Source organism: Ranitomeya imitator, chromosome 4, assembly GCF_032444005.1.
Source record: "Ranitomeya imitator isolate aRanImi1 chromosome 4, aRanImi1.pri, whole genome shotgun sequence".
NCBI classification, from domain to species: Eukaryota; Metazoa; Chordata; class Amphibia; order Anura; family Dendrobatidae; genus Ranitomeya; species Ranitomeya imitator.
In genome coordinates, this window is record NC_091285.1 from 531,733,255 (window position 1) to 531,754,707 (window position 21,453).

At 42.0% G+C, this 21,453-nt stretch overlaps 1 protein-coding gene across 1 annotated transcript in view; it reads right to left on the reverse strand.

Moving 5' to 3' along the window:
• Window positions 1-6,964: 6,964 nt before the first annotated feature.
• ABHD17C (abhydrolase domain containing 17C, depalmitoylase) overlaps window positions 6,965-21,453 on the reverse strand; it is a 42,967-nt gene continuing 28,478 nt past the window's right edge. Inside the window, exons 2-3 of the mRNA XM_069766200.1 lie at window positions 10,661-10,840; window positions 6,965-8,425 (exon numbers count right to left, since the gene is read on the reverse strand). Coding sequence (XP_069622301.1) covers window positions 8,206-8,425; window positions 10,661-10,840 — 400 coding nt within the window. The 3' untranslated portion in view covers window positions 6,965-8,205. The remainder of the gene's footprint in view (window positions 8,426-10,660; window positions 10,841-21,453) is intronic.

The window sequence follows — 21,453 nt, forward strand, 5'->3', positions numbered from 1 at the left end:
ACATGTGGGGGTTGCCTGGTTGCTAGGGAATCCTCACATGTAATCAAGGTAGCTAACAGATGTAAATCATTCAGCTGCGGCAGTGAAAACTAAATTTCCGAGTACTTACAAATACTCAGGAGGACACACGAGCGTGCTCGGGAAATCTCGAGTACCGAGTATATTCGCTCATCACTAATGGCAACCAGTCATCCTGTCCCTGCAGCTGAAAAACATCCCCATAGCATGATGCTGCCACCATGTTTCACTGTTGGGATTGTATTGGGCAGATGATGAGAAGTGCCTGGTTTTATCCACATATACCGCTTAGAATTATGACCAAAAAGGTCTATCTTCCTCTCATCAGACCAGAGGATCTTATTTCTCATAGTCTGGGAGTCCTTCTTGAGATTGTTAGCAAACTATGTGGGCTTTCATATGTCTTGCACAGAGGAGAGGCTTCTGTCGGGCCACTCTGCCATAAATGCTTGACTGGTGGAGGGCTGCAGTGATAGTTGACTTTGTGGAACTTTCTCCCATCTCCCTACTGCATCTCTGGAGCTCAGCCACAGTGATCTTGGGGTTCTTCTTTACCTCTTTCACCAAGGCTCTTCTCCCACGATTGCTCAGTTTGGTCGGACGGCCAGGTCTAGGAAGATTTCTGGTGGTCCCAAACTTCTTTCATTTAAGGATTATGGAGGCCACTGTGCTCTTAGGAACCTTGAGTACTGCAGAAATTCTGTTGTAACCTTGGGCAGATCTGTGCCGTGCCACAATTCTGTCTCTGAGCTACTTGGCCAGTTCCGTTGACCTCATGATTCTCATTTGGTCTGACATGCGCTGTGAGGTCTTATATAGACAGGTGTGTGCCTTTCCAAATTAATTAAACACAGCTGGATTCCAATGAAGTAGAACCATCACAAGGAGGATCACAAGGAAATGGTCAGCATGTGACTTCAATATGTGTCTGATCAAAGGGTCTGAATACTTATGACTAGTGATGAGCGAGTATACTCGTTGCTCGGGTGGTCCCCGAGTATTTTGTTGTGCTGGGAGATTTAGTTTTTGTCCACACGCAGCCGTATGATTTATGGCTGTTAGCCAACCTGAGTACATGTGGGGGTTGCCTGGTTGCTAGAGAATCCCCACATGTATTCAAGCTGTCTAGCAGTTGCAAATGATGCAGCTGCATCAACAACAACTAAATCTCCGAGCACTCACAAATACTCGGAGACCACCCGAGCAGGCTTGGGTAACAACGAGTATACTTGCTCCTCACTACTTATGACTATGTGATATTTCAATTTTTCTTTTTTTTCTTTTAATAAATATGCAAACATTTATACATTTCTGTATTTTTTCTGTCAAGATAGGGTGCAGAGTATACATTAATGTGAAAAAATGACCTTTTTTGAATTTACCAAGTGGCTGCAATGAAAAAAAAAGAGTGAAAAATGTAAAGGGGTCTAAATACTTTCCGTACCCACTGTATGTGATTTCACAAATTGGAAAGCTAAAAATCTACATATACAGCTCAGGCACTGGCCCACAATTCTGTTGTGTTTTCAGAGCCTATAAAAGGTAAATCAGAACCAGTGCTACACCACATTGCCAATTTCGTAACATTGGGGAGACTTATCACCCGATGCCTTAGTTTTGGAGTAAATTACAAATAGTGAATGTATATATCAGATGAAGTTCACAGGCATGTTAGATACAATTCTCTTCTGTATGAAGCCGATATAACAAACTATGAGAGAAATATGCACCCCCCCCCCCACCTCTCAAACATCATTCACTGAGAAATACAGCTACATTTTTGCTTGATAGAAATAGATTTAACAGCCAGCTCATTGAAGGATCAGATTGTCACTGCCTATTGAAGTCTATAGGGAGAGGAGGATCAGAGAGAGTTATAGATCAGACTACAGCTTTTTAATATTTGAACTTGCTCCAGAGCTGTATTCACAGCTACACTGTTCAGTACTGCGATATATCATCTTCTTTGGTACTGCTCTGAACATATGCTACATAGAATGGTAATCTCTTAATTTTGTGTGTGCGGGGTATGGGAGACATCATAGCAGGTAATCTTAACGGACTAGCTCAGTGAAAACTAGAAAAAAATAGAAATTGTGCACGCACAGAGGAAAGCTGGGGAAAAATATATGATACGAGTTATATAATGCCAGAAATACTGTTATGCCTTGTATAAACACACAAAAGCTTATTCTCAAGTTACCTAAAACAGGTATGCTTTAACCCCTTAACGAATTCCAATATGCCTTTTAACAGCGGCAATTAAGGGTAGTTAAGCCACAGCGCCGCTTTTTAATGGCACTGAGAAATAAGTGTATAGCGCCCCTCAGTCGGAATTTGTTCTTTGTCTTGCGTTAGTTAGGTCAAAATAATAAAATAAAAAAGTGTATTTATTTCCATTTTTTTCATCAGGGTTAGAGTTGGGCTCAAGTTAGGGTTGTGGTTATGGTTAGGATTACGGTTAGGGTTGATATTCGGGTGTGTTAGTGTTAGGTTTGTAGTTAGGGTTATGGTTGGTATTAGGGGTGTGTTGGGGTTAGGGTTGTAGTTAGAATTGGGGGGTTCCACTGTTTAAGTACATGAGGGGGTCTCCAAACGCGACATGGCGCCACCATTAATTCCAGCCAATTTTGTGTTCAAAAAGTGAAATGGTGCTCCCTCTTTTCTGAGCCCTACCATGCACCCAAACAGTGGCTTTCCCCCACAAACAGGGTATTGGCGTGCTCAGGAGAAATTGCACAACAAATTTTGTGGTCCATTTTCTCCTGATAGCCTTGTGAAAATAAAAAAAAAAAATGGTTCCAAAGTAAATTTTTTGTGAAAAAAGTAAAATGTTCATTTTTTCCTTCCATATTGGTTTAGTTCTCTTGTGAGCACCTGAAAGGGAACCTGTCACCTGAATTTGGCGGGACTGGTTTTGGGTCATATGGGCGGAGTTTTCGGGTGTTTTATTCACCCTTTCCTTACCTGCTGGCTGCATGCTGGCCGAAATATTGGATTGAAGTTCATTCTCTGTCCTCCGTAGTACACGCCTGCGCAAAGTAATCTTACCTTGCGCAGGCGTGTACTATGGAAGACAGAGAATGAACTTCAATCCAATATTTCGGCCAGCATGCAGCCAGCAGGCAAGGAAAGGGTGAATCAAACACCCAAAAACTCCGCCCATATGACCCAAAACTGGTCCCGCCAAATTCAGGTGACAGGTTCCCTTGAAGGATTAATAAACTTCTTGAATGTGGTTATGCGCACCTTAAAGGGTGCAGTTTTTGGAATGGTGTCACTTTTGGCATTTTCTGTTATACTGACCTTACCCCCCCCCCCAAATCAGTTCAAATGTGAGGTGGTCCCTAAAAAAATGGGTTTTGTAAATTTTGTTGGAAAAATGAGAAATTGCTAGTCAACCTTAACGTCCTAACAAAAAAAATTATGTTTCCAAAATTGTGCTGATGTAAAGTAGACATGTGGAAAATATGTATTAACTATTTTGTGTGACACCACTCTGATTTAAGTGTACAAAAATTAGTTTGAAAATTGCAAAATTTCCAAAACGTTGGCCAAACTTCCTTTTTTCCTAAATAAACGCAAGTTATATTGAAGAAATGTTAAAACTAACATGAAGTACAATATGTCACGAAAAAAATCAGTGGGATCCGTTGAAGCGTTCCAGAGCTATAACCTCATAAAGTGTCATAAAGGCCTCTCTGACCTTTCCGACCCCTGCGCACTGCAGTACTGTCCTCTGCCCTCAACAGGGCAAAGTACGCCTGCAGAAAAGGACGTCATGGAATGAAGATGGGAGGCGCCGGAGCGGACCTGAGACACCCATTTGACCAGACCGCAGCGGGACCGCCCCTGGGTGAGTATAATCTAACGTCTTTTTCTCCTATTTCAGGTAACATCGGCGGCTTATCTACAGCATTACAGAATGCTGTACATAAGCCCCTGATGACGGTGAGCTTACCTCACCATCGATTTTAGGGGTGACAGTTTCCCTTTAAGTACCAAATTGGCTCTGTCACTAAGGGGATAAAGGAAAAGATTGAGGAAAAAAAAAAGTGTGGTGTTTTCCCAGAAACATTGCTTCTCTTGTCCATGGTTTCTGTCTATTATTGCAGCTCAGACCAATTTGTGTGGATTCCTTTTCAACCTGGAAGCTACACAGCCAGTTTTGGCTTCTTGAAAAACTTTTTAAAAAACATTTATTTAGCAGTTTTTAATTATCACGCTCCAGGTTTTTTTTTTATTATTACTCAATTTTTGATAACTTTTTGGGAGGGAGTTTTATCAAAACAATTCTGCCACGTTGTGTTTGAATTTTCAATTTTACACTATTTTCTGTGTTACACAAATAAAGCGTAAACTTTATACTGTAAATCAGTAGGATTCTGACAATACTAAATTTCTAGTTCTCTTATTTTTGTAAAATACATTCTTTGAAAGTGTTTTTATGTCAGTATTTTACGAGTTTCATACATTTTCCATCAGCAGACCTGAATGAGGGCTAATTTTTCACGTGAATCTGTAGTTCATTTTTTGCCATTTTTTGGTACAAGTGACTTTCATCACTGTTTGTTAGATTGTTTGAGAGGCAAATAAAAAACAAAATCAGCAATTCTATTTACTAGTCCTACAAGGAGTCAAACATGTGATACTTTGATTGCATGCGTAATACACTGCACTACGTACAGTAAGAAATGCACTGCATTACTTATGGTTCATCGTTTAACTGGCAGGCAGGTATCCTACTAGACCCGATTGCCCCTCAGGAAATCCATAGACCTCAACATGGAGGTCATGGAGTTGGCCCTCACCACTCCTTTTGCAGCTAAAACAGCTTTCACTTTTCTGGGAAGGCTTCTACAAAATATTGAAGTGTCTTATGAGAATTTATGTCCATTCATACAGAACAGTATTTGAGAGGTCAGACATTACTGTTGGAGGGCCTAACGCACAATCCCTGTTCTTTATAAAGTTGGTTCTATGGGGTGGAGGTCAATATGTTGTATTGGAATTCCAATGGTTTTAACTTTGTTTTAATACATTTTATCATTGATATTTTCTTCTTTTTTATTTTAGGTGTGTAATATAGGTGATATTGCGTAATAAATTATTAAGTGTTTTATTTTAGATCTGCAACTAACAATCGTCCCGTGACACTGCTAAACTTTGACACTGTCATGTGCCCGGTAAAAGTATAAAAGTACAAAATTTCCTGACAGTCACACCACGTGTTAGTCCTGATGAAGAGGTCCTGCATGACCTCAAAACGCATTGACCCTGTAAAACTGTTTAATACATTTTTATCTGTTGGAAACCATAGTGGATTCATCAAGCAGCAGCGCAGGAGGGACATCTCATTCCCGATCGTTTCCCACTGTTTGGTCCCTCCAGTGACCGATGTCCTTGCAGCAGCTGATATATATTTCATGCCAGTTACACGTTGCTCTGCAGCAACCATCAAAGGCGAGTGGATCCTTTTTCTTGCCATCTTTTTGTCAACAGATAAGACCCGATTGCGCTTTCTTTCTTTCCCAGCTTCATTTTTTTGCTTGCTCTTTTGAATGACCATTGGTTTTACCACATGTACTGGAAAATGTTGAAACAATTCCAAGAGCGGTGAAATCACACACAAAAAAAGTGCAATTCCACAATTTTTTTTGTTATTATTTACCATGTTCACTATATGGTAAATCTGACCCAGCACTATGATTTTCCAGGTCTGTGTGCATACGCTGATACCAAACATGCAGTTTTTTTAAGATTAAATAGTGCAAAAAAAAAAAATTCCAGACATTCCTATGAAAAAGATTTTTACGTTTGTCACCATTTTCCAAGACCCGTAGTGTTAGTTTTTTCGGGATCTGGGGCTGTTGCACCAGGACGATGCACCTTCGAGAACAATGATCATTTTTGCTGCACAAAAGATACTTTTACCTGATCAATGAGCACTTTGTTCACTGGGTGATCGACTGCCTGTTGACAAGTCATGATAATCACGAAACAAGTGTTTGTAACAATGCTTGATTATCTAGCAGTGTAAGTCTATGTGCCCACGTTGCAGAAATGCTGCCTATGCAGCATCAATAGTAAAATAAAGTGTTAAAAATAAAGTGTTAAAAAAAAAAAAAAAAAATATGGTTATTCTCACCTTCCGAAGGCCCCCGATCTCCTCAATGGCGCTCCCGGTACGTTCCGTTCCCAGGGATGCTTTGCGCGAAGGACCTTTGTCACGGCACGGTCGCGTGACTGCGACGTCATCTCAGATTTGCACAATGCATCCCTGGGAACAGAAGCCGCCGCGTGCACCGCTGAGAGGCGGGAGGACTCCGGGGGCCATCAGAAGGCAAGTATATCCCTATTTTTTATTTTAATTCTTTTTACATGAATATGGATACCAGGGCCTGAAGGAGAGTAGCCTCTCCACCAGACTCGGGTACCATCCGCACATGAAGCGCTCACTTTACGCCTGGTTGGCATAGTCACATGCGTAAAGTGAGCGTTTCAATGCAATTTTAAGGCTGCGGAATCGCCGCGATTCCACAGAAATAATGAACATGCTGCGGATTTTACCGCTATGCGATTCCGCAGCGGGAAAATCCACAGCATGGGCACAGCAACTGCGGAATCCCATAGGATTGCATGGCAATGCGTTTAAACGTTTTTAAGCGTTTCAGCTGCGGCAAAAAACGACGCAGAAACGCATAAAAACCGCAACGTGGGCACACAGCCTAAAGGTCTCTGTATCTCCAGATACCACAGGACACAGTCAGGGGTCTTGGGGTATCAATGCCTTGACAGGTCAGAGATGCTTTTTGGCACATGGGGGACCTACACAATAGCAATGCAGAGGGTATTGTTATGGCTGATGGGTATGTAGATAGAAATAACTTTCTGGCAATAAATCCCATTTGTCCAGAATGAATAAAGCCACGGCAGACTGTAGATCTCCTTTCCATGCATTCTTTATTCCAACACAATTGCAGTACTGTCCTCAAGCAACAAGAAACAAATCAGAGCATATTCTGTTAACAAAACAATTTCTTAGACTCACAGTATATTTCAGGACCACAATCCCTTAAATGCTAGAGATCAGGATAAAGGGATGTTCACCTGTTAATCCACAGGAATAAAGAACCGAGCCAAGCCTGCATCTCTCCAGCGAGGGGACATGTTCAGACTCAAACATGTAGTGTTATACTTTGTGCCTTTCCAGTGTCAAAAAAAGGAACATGTATTACAAACGGAAGTTAAGTTTTGTATTCTTACAGATTTTCCCTCACAAAGCCTTATAAAAATCACATAATAGAAAAAGAAAACGAATCCAGGGATAAAAAGTTAACAAAACCCTTAAAGTTGTTTAAAAAACGGGCCAGTTGTTTCTCAAGGACAGGAAACCAACAGAACGGCAAGACTTAAATGTGGAGACGGACAAACAGAACCGATGTGGAATGCAGAAACGGAAGGTAAAGGCGTTACATCTTCTACTCAAATGTTCACATTAAAATTTTTACATCACATTTTGCTTATGCGAAAGTCCCACGAGCCAAGATTAAGAATTTGTCAAGAGATTATTAAATAATGATCTAGGAACTCTATCCGTTTACTCGTCGTACATGATTGTTAATGGAAATAATTTACCAAGGATAAATACTTGAATTATTCAACATCCTACCGAGATTTACAAATCTGCCAGGAAATGCCCCATCACAATACCACATTATTATATGATTTACCAAACAAGCAAAACTCCTCGATTCAGTTAAAAAAAAGATCATCCATTGAAGTAGAATATACGTATTATCAGGTAACATTCTGCATCAGATCCAAAAAGGAAGCCAGCGGCCCCCAGAGCGGTTGTGATGGGATTTGACCTCCAAAATGTTATCGTGTAAACATGTTCTATAAAGTGTGCTCTAGAAAATGAGACTTCAGATTCTCTTTTTTTTTTGGGGTGGTCTCCTCTAAAAGGCTGAGATCTTAATTACAGCAGCTGGCAGCACATGAACAAGAGAAATTAAACGAAGAAAAGAAAGACTGATGCCACGGGATGCTTGATCTGAGTAATCCAGCCCCAGTGCGGGCATGTTTGGGCACTGGTAGAATTTGCCCAGCACCATAGTGGACACGTCTTTACAGACTCGTCGCATCTGCCGTTCACAGTAAATGAGGTAAGACAGGAGGAAGCTCTCAAGAGTTGGGTAACTCATGAGATATGAACTGCTTTAGTCTTTCTAGATATTGCGCGTACAGCTCTATGTCATTGTGCCCTGCTCCTTCCACCCAAAGAGGCTCAACAGCCCGAGGGCAGCGCTCGTACATTGCCAGGCCATGGGAGAAATCAATCACTTCATCTTCTGTTCCATGGATTATTAGTACAGGAGATGTCACCTTGGATATTTTGTCAATGCTGCAAGGAACAAAAATGAAAGAATTAGTAGTAGAAATCACATACACCTACATTCACAATATGTCGAAACAAAGGGGTTACACAGACATCTCTAGCATGTAGTCGAAGCACAGTGAGCCCCTCAATTCCTGGAATAAAACAGGAGACATGCTAGCAGAGTTATGTCCCACTTCATCTACACCTGGCTTTCTCCAGGGTCGTTGACTATAAAAGAAAAGCTCATGGACCCTTAAAGAAACCTAAGCCAAGCAGACAAGAAATGAAGAGGCACACCACTTTCGTATGGCTGCTGCCATGTCTCTTCTTGTTGTTGGCGGGTACTCAGTAGTCGCACTCGCACCCCACCAATTGGACCATGATGGCATCACCCTTCTGATATCTAGGCTAGGGAAATGTATCTTCGTTGCCTCCAGGGTCTGAAAACCTACAAATATGTAAGATTTCTGCCAGCTAAGGGTTTGCTAGAATAGTATCCAGCCTAAGCAACCCCTGTAAGCTATGAAACTTGGATTCAAGCCCGATACTTTACCTAAAACAGCTACATTTACCTCAGAGCACTGCCTCCGCATCTATTGAGATGTCTTGATATCCCTCCCATCCCCATGAGGGGATGGGAGGGATAATTTATAGTTTTGTGAGAAAAGATTCTATATAACTTCTGGTTTAATCATTAAATCTTCTGCTCTTTCTGGGATTTTCAGTCCAGTGGGCAGTCTGATCAGCGACTGACAGCTTTCTTTATATACACGTGTGCATAGAAATAGCTGTCAGTCACTGATAGGACTGCCCACCGGACCAAAAATCCCAGAAAGAGTATTAAATGATGAAAAAACAGATGATACTGAATCCTTTTTCACAAAACTATAAAACTCAACCTATTCCGCTCGTCCTGCTCTATTACATGGTGCAAGAAGAGAGGACGGCATTTTCATGATGGCAGGTTCAGACTGGTGTTTTGGATAATGACAAGAATGTTTCCATTCGCTGAGAGCAAAAATGAAAATGGTCATTATTTTAAATGAATACAGCAGAACACAGTTACATAGGTTGAAAACGGCCTAAGTCCATCAAGTTCAACCTTTCCCATAAACCTAGAAACTCCTATGGTTAAACTGAACTGAATTTCATAACAGTGTTCACATTTTCCTTTGCTCCGGTTTCATTAGTACAGGACATTTCAGACGCTGATTTTTCATTCACTTCCTTATTAAATAATATTTGCATTTAGGAAAAAACTTGGAATCGTTCCCTTGGCCGACTACTCTTCCGACGAGAGAGGGAGCCAATATTTAAACAGCACAGTCTGTGGACAGTTCCTCCACAGCTGAAACATTTTTTCCCTGAAATGTCAGGGTAATCGAATGCTGAAAATAAGCTGTAATTTTAGAGAATAAAAGTATTATAGTTATGGGGCCAAGATGATGGGACCCGTTCAGAACGCTTAGCATCCTAATACTGGACAGACTCTGCACGATGAAGGAAGTTCTGGTAAGGAGACACTGGATAAATAGTATGCGGAGAAACATTCTCCAGAAGATGCCGGGCACTAAAATAACTTGTGCTTCCAGAGCATGGCGTTCATTATTCTGTGTGGTTACTTTCCGGAGTAGATGAGTGATATATACATATATTAACCCATTTTACAGACATTACCGTTACATGCTTCAGGCACAATTTGTGAACATGGGCCTATGCTTTCATGGTGTTATGCCGTCTTTGCCATGATACTTTTCTGTACGTTTTCCCAAACTGTATATTCTAAAGTTTCATGTTTTCACACAAACTACAGATTTTTGGGGGGATGACAATCAGTATAATTGTGTTTGGCATAGTTCGGATGCCTGCGCATGCGCATACGCGTTCCATTGATTGTCACAAATAGAACAGGTACCTATTTTAATCTATAGGAATAATCACATCTGAGTGTCTTTTCTGCAGGCTGCGTGTCCTAGCACATGTCTGTTTTTTTACGAGCATCATGGACAAAAACTACCAATACAAGCCTATGGGTTTGTAAAAATTATGGACAGCACAAGGATGGGAGAGGATTGGTAATGCAATGATCCATACATGAAAGTCACTGACTGTCAAAACTGAAATGTTGGCCAAAAACTGATGAAACTCAGATCCAAAACGCTGATACTTGTACAATTTTTTTTTGCATACGTCAAAGTACGCATACATCTGTATGAGGCCTTAAAAAACATTTTCGGTACGAGCAATTTGTGGTCTCACCTGGGGAAAGCATCAAAACAGTAGGTCTTCCTTGTGTCCGGAAAAGCAACCCGCAGCCCCGACATAAGGGGAGAATGTAGAATGACAGCTGCACATTCATACCGTGACGCTAGGTCCACCGTGGGGACAGTGCCAATGCTCTGGCCATAGAGGATAATATTCTCGGGGCTGACACCATATCTGTAGAAAAAAGGGACAACATTTAGGCACAAATTTATGTAAATTCACAATCATGTCTTTATAGGTGGTTGTTCTTTCATAAAACGCTTCTGAAACAGTGAGGTGTCTAGCTCCGCAAACTTACAATGTTAGAGATTCAAAACCTCGCCAAATCATAAAAAGAAAGAAATATACCGTATATGAAATGAGGCAGAACAAAACAAGAACATGCATGAAGAATCATAGTACGGAGATGAGTAATACCAAAGAAATGTAACAAATATGTGGACAACTCTGGCCTTAATCTGAAGTAATCTGTCTAGTCAGCAAGCCTCATAATTGGGAAGAAGGAATTTCACAGGCGGCCATTACATGGAGGAGCCTTAGAGAACTTCACAGTAGGTAGTTGGGTACTCAACTAATGAGCAACAGCTCACTGGTCAGGCAGCGTGACAAGCATGAGGGAGGAAGGAGGCAGCCATGGTTGCAGGTGTGCACCACATGATAGTCGGGAAAAGAAAAATCCTCTTGGAAGATTTGGCATCTTTTATTAAGGCCAACATTTCATACTGTCTGCGGTGAAGACGTATGATCCTCTTTGGTTTCCGAAAGGAATTAAACTGTTTTGCTCCAGTGGCTTCCACCATTATCCACATTAAGGAAAAGGAAAGCAACTACCTCAATCAGATTTGCAGCACACATCTCCGGTGATTAACTGTGGACAGAATGTCACCACTGGAGCAGAGGTGTGATGGACGCCATACCAGAAGTGGAGAAGTCACCAATGGAAGAGAGCACCGTGTCCATTATGTCTGAACATAACCTAATTACAGTCCTGCAAAAGTGACAACACAACCATCTTAATAAACTGGAAAATTCATGGATAATTTTCTGCGCTGCTGTGTAAGCTAGAAGACCAAGCAGGTCTTCAGATGATCCATATCAGCTCCTGAAGAAGAAGTCCTGTTTTGACTTCCAAACACGCTGAAATTGTGAATAAACCATCATTTCTGATCTACAACCCTGCCTGGTCTTCTAACTTACACAGCAGCGCAAAAAACTATCCGCCAACTTTCCAGTCTATTAACTACGTTTATGGTCACTAGTTTGACTTGTGGATTTGCGGCAGCTGTTGTATGCTCTTGTGTATAATATATCAGGTGAATCTGATTGCTATCTGTAATACATCCATCGGATATTCCCCTTTTTCCTCATGGTTTGTAAGCTTGCCAGCAGGACCCTCACTCCTCTTGGTATCTGTTTTGAACAGTGATTATTATTATGCTGTAATGTCTATTATCTGTACCAATCCCCTCTATAATTTGTAAAGCTCTGCGCAATATGTTGGCGCAATATAAATAAAATTATTTATTATTTTCTCTCCTACAGTGTGAATTATTGTATAACACAACTATCTAGGAACTGCAAATACAGTAACTACTTGTTGGTCAGTAGAAAGAAAAAATTAAAGCCCCAAGAGTTGACTGTAGAAACGAGGTCAAATCAGGGCACTGTTAATCTGTCAATGAATGAGCAAACAGATTAAAACCAGCTGAAAAACGACTATTTATTGCAGCAGAAAAATCCTTGTTGTCTGCAGCACATCGCCCTGAGTGGGACAGAAAGATCAGTCGTTCTGCCTTGTGCACATGCGCAGATCAATGCTCAGTGTTCACTTCTAATTGGGAGGAGCAGCGTTACGTCAGGGAACTAGTGGAAAAAAAGGAGTCATTGCTTCTGGAAAAAAGGCTGCCGTGTCTTTCAGTCCTGCATTGTCCCTTTAAGCTGGTAACATTCCAGACAGTAAATTACAGAATAAGTTATATGTGAGTGTTCCATAGAAAAACTTCATGGAATAAAGGTCAGGCAGCTCCTGCTCTCAAGATGCTCTTAACTCCAATTTCTTGGAAGTATGTTACATATTATGATGGTCATGCATCACAACTCTAGACTGAGAAAGCGTGCCGTATTAGTTACAGACAAGCCCACAAAAGACTGCTGTTCACTATAAATATAACACTGCATGTAAACGCGAACCTCCCACAGATACTACGGCATACCATTAGGGCAGTAAATACAAGTTTGCCATCAGCAGCATGAAGCCTGTGAACATATGGCTCACAAGCTACTACTGGTCCAGAAGCATTTTTTTTTCTTTTTTTATATGGATATGTCAACATCATGCTCTACATCTGAGTACGCTAAGAAAAAAAAGCCACAAAAAAAGGCACAAGGATGCAGTCTATCGCAGCCAGGGTGGATTTGATTTAAATCTAACTGATTTAAATCACGATTTAAATCCCTAGTCAGTAAGGCTTGATTTAAATCAGTGATTTAAATCAAAGTTCCTACCTAACTGAATTTGACTCCGCAGAGGTCCCAGCCTCTTCTTCACGGCAAAATCTTAATCCTATTGTTTTACAAACCTATGAATACAGAATCAACCCCTTCAGTGCCAAGTCCAAGAAGTTAGACAATATGTTTCTGATTGTTTGGAGTGGAATAGATCTGCACAACACAAGAAGAATGTGAATCTAAGTGTGAGGAGGAGGACGGGCAAGCAGACAAGAAAATGAAAGTGAAACTTTGAGCACAATACTGCAGCATAGTAATACTTCATCACTGCACTTCTCATGATGTTGCCTCATTCGCGCCACCAGGCCTTGCATCTCTTTGTTGCATCGTTTGCATTTTGCACGCATGCCTGCTTTACCGATAGGCGAAGGAGCTTCATTAAAATATTCCCAAACTGGGTCTCTTTTACGGCCTGCTGCCATTATAAGGAAAGAATGTAATAAACCTCAGATCGTACACACAAACAGATCCAGACTTGTCTGTCTGTGGCTATGCTGCAGTATTGTGCTCAAAGTTTCATTTTCTTGTCTGCTTGCCCTTCCTCCTCCTCACACTTAGATTCACATTCTTCTTGTGTTGTGCAGATCTATTCCACTCCAAACAATCAGAAACATATTGTCTAACTTCTTGGACTTGGCACTGAAGGGGTTGATTCTGTATTCATAGGTTTGTAGAACAATAGGATTAAGGTCTTTTTCTCAACTCTGTTCATGTTGTAACATTTTTGCCGTGAAGAAGAGGCTGGGACCTCTGCGGAGTCAAATTCAGTTTTGAGAACTGCGTAAGTAAAGCGAGCGTCTGTGATAATAGGAGAGAAACTACCCACTAATCCTACAGAAACCTCTGGAAGAGCATGGCATTGTGAATGTTACACATATACAGCCTTTATTCTACTGAGTTAAACAACTCAGCTTTATCTCATGATGGAAGAACCTTTGGATGGTAAAATATTTTCCTCAAAAAGCAGTTTATTGAAAAAAATCCGATTTAAATCCAAAAAATCCGATTTAAATCCAAAAAATCCGATTTAAATAAAAAAAATCCGATTTTTTTAGATTTTTTTTAAAAAAAAACATTGATTTTTATCCACCCTGATCGCAGCCCACTCCCAAAGGAGATAAGCCTCCAAATAAACATTTATCCCACCCACCAGTCCAGAGGGCCACAGCAAAAGTCCAGGATCGGTTGTCTCCCCTCGACAAAGCTTAGGGAGAGCCGGCTGTGCGTTTGCAGAAGGGAAAGCTGTACCTGATGGCCACGCACCGGCTCCTCGACCGATGATCAGGAGAGAACCAATAAGGGAACCACACCCTGAAAAGTCCTTGTAACAAGGGGACACCTTGAATAAAATAATGAAAGCTTGTCGATACAAAACTGAAGGACCTTCAACGTGAAAATTTAAAAATTCACCACCCAGACAAAAATGACCAGGAATAAGGGTGTGTGCTTAAAAGTGTGAAGGGATAAGAGTGGGTAATATGCCATGAAAATCAATAGTGCCCCAAGCCCAGTGAGTTCAGAAACCTCAAGGTCATCACTCCTGGGTCAATTTGCACCTTAGGCATTCAAAGTTACCCAACCTAATGGCCTTGACCCTGTTGTCACCTGACTGGATGGCTATATAAGCCACTTGGCGTGCACCCCAAAGCTTCCATCCAGTGTAAACCATCAGTCGAATATGGCAGACCCTTTTCCAACGGATGGTTTGTAAGATCCTACTTTTGATCTTCGTAACTGAAAAATAGTGATGAGCGACCATGCTCGTGTGCTAATAAGTATCTTCGGCGCGCTCAAATACTATGTTTGTGTCCCCGTGGCGGCATGTCTGGTGGCTGTTCGACAGCTGCAGCACCTGTACGGATTGCCTGTTTGTTAGGCTACCTCTGCATGTGTTGTGGCTGTTGAACATCTATGAGACATGGGGATGCAAACAGTATTCGAGCGGCTGAATATACTCTCTTGGCACACAAGCATGGCTCAGATAACACCTTATCCCAGCACGCTCGCTCACCACTACTGACAAATAAAAGGTCATTTCCTTGAAATGGGGGCTACCCATGATTGACCATGTAAGTAGCAATCAGCCGTTGGATGTTGACTTGGTGGTAAGTAGTAACCACAAGACACTGACGTGACCTAGAGGTGGATTGTACTTGCCCTATCAATGATGCTTAATTCGTACCATTACCTTTTTCTATTGAAGCAAGACAAACTCTATTGATAATTGCCATAATCCCCCACCAAACATTATAGATGTGCAATAAAACACAAAGCAGTAGTGTCAGAACATGCAAGACTTAAGCTCCTGCTTCAAATTAGTAGCAAGAATGCTAGGAAAAACACAAGTTCCCCAGAAAACCAAAATGAAACCCTTGACTGTTCCGATGAAGCTGTGGTTAATTTGCACTGGGTTTTTATGTTTAGTAGCTTGGAGGAGACGTCATGTTTGGACTCGCATTTCTGAGTCTCCGAGTGTGATGTTCCACATCCGTACAGAAGGTGGAGAGGAGCTGAACATTTAGAGACAGGCTGGAGCCACAGATCGTCGGAAATGTCATTCAGCTGCCACAAAGTTATCATTTCATTTTCCTTTGCCTCAATTCTGTATCTCATTAGCGAAGCAGTAAAGGGCGCTGTGTGCGTGTTTATACCCAAGAGATGGACAGAGAAGTAGTGCTGCATCACCAGGCACAACGCATGGGGAGAAGAGACAGGAATGATCAAACGCACCTGACAAACAGCATTTACATGGCCGAGGTGTCACTATATGCGAAAATTCAATCTATATCACACTGTACAGTCAGACTTAAAGGGCTTCTGCAGACACTGACTGCATCCTGCCGAATCCTAACAGTGAGTTCATCATTCGCAAGTATACGATTTCCATGCTCGTGGCCAGGTGCCGACTACCTACATGTTTTATTGAAAGGAAAAAAAAAGAAAAGCTAGTCGGCACATGACTGGAAGCATGCAAATTGTATACTTGGGTCAAGTGGTGAGCACTCCTGCAGGCAAACCGAGAGTAATCCTAACGGTGTGTATATTGCACACTGCTAGGATTCAGCAAGATGTAGAGTGACTGCAGAAATTCATGCAGGTCCCAGAAATCCCCTTTAAGGCCATATTTCCCAGACAGTGCAAGTGAATGTAAAGTTGAAGCAGACAAAAAACTCAATCTAGAAACACTTCAAAAACTTGGGAGTTTCTGCTAATTGTCTACTTCGAAAACAAGGCAAAAATACTCCTCATGCAGATAGGCTAATAAAGAATTATCTCAGTACCTTTCCCGATCAAAATTACATTTAAACGGGAACGTTTCACAAAGAATATAGGAACAGGAGAAGCTAAATAGATAGATACAGATTTGGTATAACATGCATTGTTTACACTGAAATCTCTGCTCCTTGTGAGCTTAGTAGCCAAGTGGGCGGTCCTGCTCAGCGAATGATTATCTTTGTATGTACACTATACAAGGGAGGCGGTCAAACACGGATTAGGACCGCCCACTGGACAACACAGAAAGAGCAGAGATTTCAATAAACACAAACTACACCGCCCTATTTAGCTGCCCCCGTTTCATAACACGATGCTCACAGACCAGACAAATACTAAAACTCTAGTTAAAAAGTTAAAATGACAAGTAAATACTCTGTTCGCCGCCTATTGCAGAGACTACGGGTACATTCACACAGGGCAAAAATATTTTTGGACAAAAAAAAAGTAATAGAAAAAAAAAAAAAAATTGCCAGCATAGTATAGTAATAGAAAATAGATAACACTATCAAATCTCATTTATATGCAGTGTAAAAAACCCCCCAAAACATTGGCAATCTGCACAGAAATTAACCCGTTACTGGTAACTGCAGATATCACACACTGCCATTCATAGGGTAAAAGTAATAAATCCACAGTGGAATCACAGACAAACCTACAGGAGGAACTCAAGCACAGTTTGTTGGCGTCAGGCTATAACCTGCCTAGTCTACATCCAGGCGGACATACCCAGGGGGACAGATGCACGACACAGGAATTTAAAGAATATCGGACAGCAGCTGCAGCGTTTACCCAAGGAACAACATTATTTCTGTAATTATACCACTTTTATCTAGGATTAGTTTTTCCTCCTGCACGCTACATCTCTGATTGTCAGTTGTCTCTGAGCTATTGGGTGGAGAGTAGCTGCTATGATGTCTCCCATATACAGAGATGAACTTCTGTTCTTTCTTTGTAGCACACAGACAGAAGTGGCAGCATGGAGGCCATAAAACAACATAACTGAACAATGTGGCTGTGAATCCAGTACTTAGTTGAAATAAAACACTTGCTAGAGGCTGCTACACAGATTATGTGCCTGTATCTCACCCTGCTCCTCCTCCTTCCCTCTCTGTTGACTTCAATATTCCAGAGAGCTGGTTGTGTGTCTTGCTCTGTCCAAGTTTAATATTAGCAGTTTTTCAAAGTGAAGGATGAGGTCAGGAGGCAGGGAGAGGAGAACTGGCTACTAAGCGGAGAAAGAAGCCGGTTTCTCAGTTTCTTATATTTGCCTACCATTGATTTATGTAAAGTTTGTTGAAAGGACAGTGACAATTTACCGAAAATCACTCCCTCATGCCCTGCACTAGTCCTTAGACCATATCTGCCAATAGTGTTCCTTTACCTAAAAATATGGACCAATCTGGAGTCCATCACTAAAAACGGTACTTGGGTTCTTGTACTTAGAAGATCATGCTTTACAATAAGATAAAGCAAACCATTACATTCTGATGGGTGAAACTGAAGAAAAAGTTGCTCAACCTGTATAGAGAAAAGAGAATGTGACCCTTCTATGCCAATGACAGCACACCGATGTCAAGGCCATGATTAGCCATGCCAAGTGGATAGGATACCTTCTCATAAATGGGAGAGCCATTATTAAGTCTGCCCCTATTGTTCACAACAGGTACAAAAACAACCTAAAATAAAGGCCACCTGGATAAACACGTGTCAGGTAGTAAGAGTTATGAGATTGGGAACAGTGCTCAGCGATTTACCTCTGGTGATAGGGAATGGAAACCGGAAAGATGAATGACCTCACTCAAGACATTCCGAAAGCAACCACAAACTAAATGAAAACCACCACACTAAACACTGCCAACCTTGGGGAGGACATGGATTACACAGGCATAAAGCTAATCAGACCGTAAACTCATTTGTATTTGTCAACAGCTTTCAGGAGTAATACGTGGAGAACCTGGTTGTAGACATTTGGGTACATTAAGCACAGGTTTTTCTGCTTTTTAGACAAGAGAACTTGGGGGCTTACACTTTTGGTAAACTTTGGGAAAAAAAAAAATCTTCCCCGAAGGGTTTTCTTGAGTAAAGGTGGACTGATCTGTGATGTTTCCGGATTTCCTTAGTATTGCACAGGTGGTGGAAGCATGATCAAGGCATCAGGAATCTCTTGCGGAGACTAGAAATTACATCAATAGAATGTATTGGACGCGGGGAATTCACTTGCATTCAATAGACGGCAGAACTACCGTATATACTCGAGTATAAGCCGAGAATTTCAGCCCATTTTGTTAGGCTGAAATTGCCCCTCTCGGCTTACACTCAAATCATTCCCAGGGGTCGGCAGGGGAGGGGGAGCGGCAGCTGTGTAATAATACTCACCTGCTCGTGGCGCGGTCCCTGCATGTCCCTGGTTCCCGGGAGCTTCTTCCTGTAGTGAGTGGTCACATGGGGTGGAGCCGAATATTCATTACTGTAATGAGCAGTACCATGTGACCGATCACTACAGGAAGAAGCAGCCAGCGCTGGGGAACAGACGTGCAGGGAAAAGCCAGGAGCAGGTGAGTATAACGCAGTGCGCTATATTCACCTGTTCCCCGTTCCACAGCCGCTGCGTCTTCCCCGTCCTCTGCAGTGACGCTCAGGTCAGAGGGCGCGATGACGCAATTAGTGCGAGTCACCCTCTGCCTGAACAGTCAGTGCAGAGGACGGGGAAGACGCAGCCGCTGTGGAACGGGGAACAGGTGAATATAGCAAGTGCCGGGGAACTGAGAGGAGAGTATGTGATTTTTTTTTTTTTTAATTGCAGCAACAGCATATGGGGCAAATGTCTGTATGGAGCATCTTATGGAGCCATGTGCAGCATTATATGGGGCAAATATCTGTATGGGGCCATGTGCAGCATTATATGGGGCAAATATCTGTATGGGGCCATGTGCAGCATTATTTGGGGCAAATATCTGTATGGGGCCATGTGCAGCCTTATATGGGGCAAATATCTCTATGGAGCATCTTATGGGGCCATGTGCAGCCTTATATGGGGCAAATATCTCTATGGAGCATCTTATGGGGCCATAATCAGCATTTGTGGAGCATTGTATGGGGCAAATGTCTGTATGGAGCATCCTTTGGGGCCATAATCAACATTTGTGCAGCATTATATGGGGCATATTTTAATATGGAGCATCTTATGGGGCCCATCATGAACTGTATGAAGCATTATATGGGGCTCCTGATTCAATATGGATATTCAAAAACACAGCCTACTGATGTCTCAATTAATTTTACTTTTATTGGTATCTATTTTTATTTTTGAATTTTACCAGTAGCTGCTGCCATTTTCCACCCTGGGCTTATACTCAAGTCATTAAGTTTTCCCCAGTTTTTTGTAGCAAAATTAGGGGTCTCGGCTTATACTCGAGTATATATGGTATGGATGCAGTGTACATGTGCTGTGTCCAAAGAGCTGCCACTTCTGGATCAGTTTCACTGTAGAAAAACCTTTTTCAAACAACGCTAAGACCCTATATACAGGGCTGGCAGTCACACACCAGCTCCACGAGTCTGCCTTCAGACATTCACATACATATACAGCAACTGTGCACGAGCCGTGGCCCCGACATGCCTGATCACAGCTACACATCTAATGTACGAGCTGCGGAAGATGCATTCATTCACTGCTGCTTCCTATGCACATTCCAGTCAAGCCATCAACGAGAAGAGGAGCATCGAATAGATCCATTTACTATTGCCAGCAGTGCTGAAACACAGTGTGACAAAATTACCCCACTATGAGAAGCTACCCTACAGAACAAAATCTCTAATGAGGGTGGGGGGGTCAAGAAAACTATTCTTTACCGTTAGGGGGTACTCAATGTGGATCCATTGACTGATTGGAGTTGATCTGCAGAAACTGAAGTTACCGTATATCAAACATGCTAATTATGATGCTAGGCATATCCTTGGCCAACAGGCTCCGGCTCCTGGGGGCAGCAGTGACGGCCTGCCTGGGGGCAGCAGTGGTGTCAGTCACCAGGGCATATAAAGCTAGTGAGCAGAAAGGTGCACTGCGCACCCCAATTAGCATATCTGGTTAACCTTCAGTTTCTGCAGAACTCACGCAGCAATTAAAACACGAATGTGATTCTTACAGGGGCTACATCCCTGACATCGCGATATGCATAGTTTAGTGGCCACTGGGGCTTACAGACTTTTTTTTAAATGTTGTTAACTAAGCCAAGATTTCTCACTGCCGTCTGGTCCACAAACATATCAGCCTATAGAAACCTATGGAAACGCTGCTGAATTCCTTTATTCTATTATTTCAACCATATGTCTATTTCTGCATATCAAAAGCCCAACACCTGCCACGTGTGGTGGGAATACAGCCTTCTTCTGTAGGGGTCACACTCTGCCCTTTTTTTCGGGGGCATGCTGGTACAATACACCAGAGAAAATGGAAAATAAACCCCTTATGTGTGAAGAATTATACATATACACAAAGACCTATCCTCCAAGAATAAACCCTTTAGGCTGCCGTCACACTCGCAGTATTTGGTCAGTATTTTACATCAGTATTTGTAAGCCAAAACCAGGAGTGGAACAATTAGAGGAAAACTGTAATAGAAACACGTCACCACTTCTGTATTTATCACCCACTCCTGGTTTTGGCTTACAAATACTGAGGTAAAATACTGACCAAATACTGCTAGTGTGACGGCAGCCTTACAGTAGGTGTGCAGTGCCCGATGGCCTTTCCTAGAAGCCTGAAATGATATAGGAAAAAGAGTGACACGATTCTGAACTGAATCAATAGCGTAATGACACATGAGTACTAGCAGGGAGCTGCCTCAAGAATCAGTCCATTGTGCTGATGTCATCAGAAGTAGCACTGTCCGCAGCGGGCGCACAGCTCACCATGCACCGCTCTGTATACAAGAGGCCCACAGTAAATGGGCAGTATAATTGCCATGTTTAATTTTAACCTGCATACTTTTTTTTCACACTCA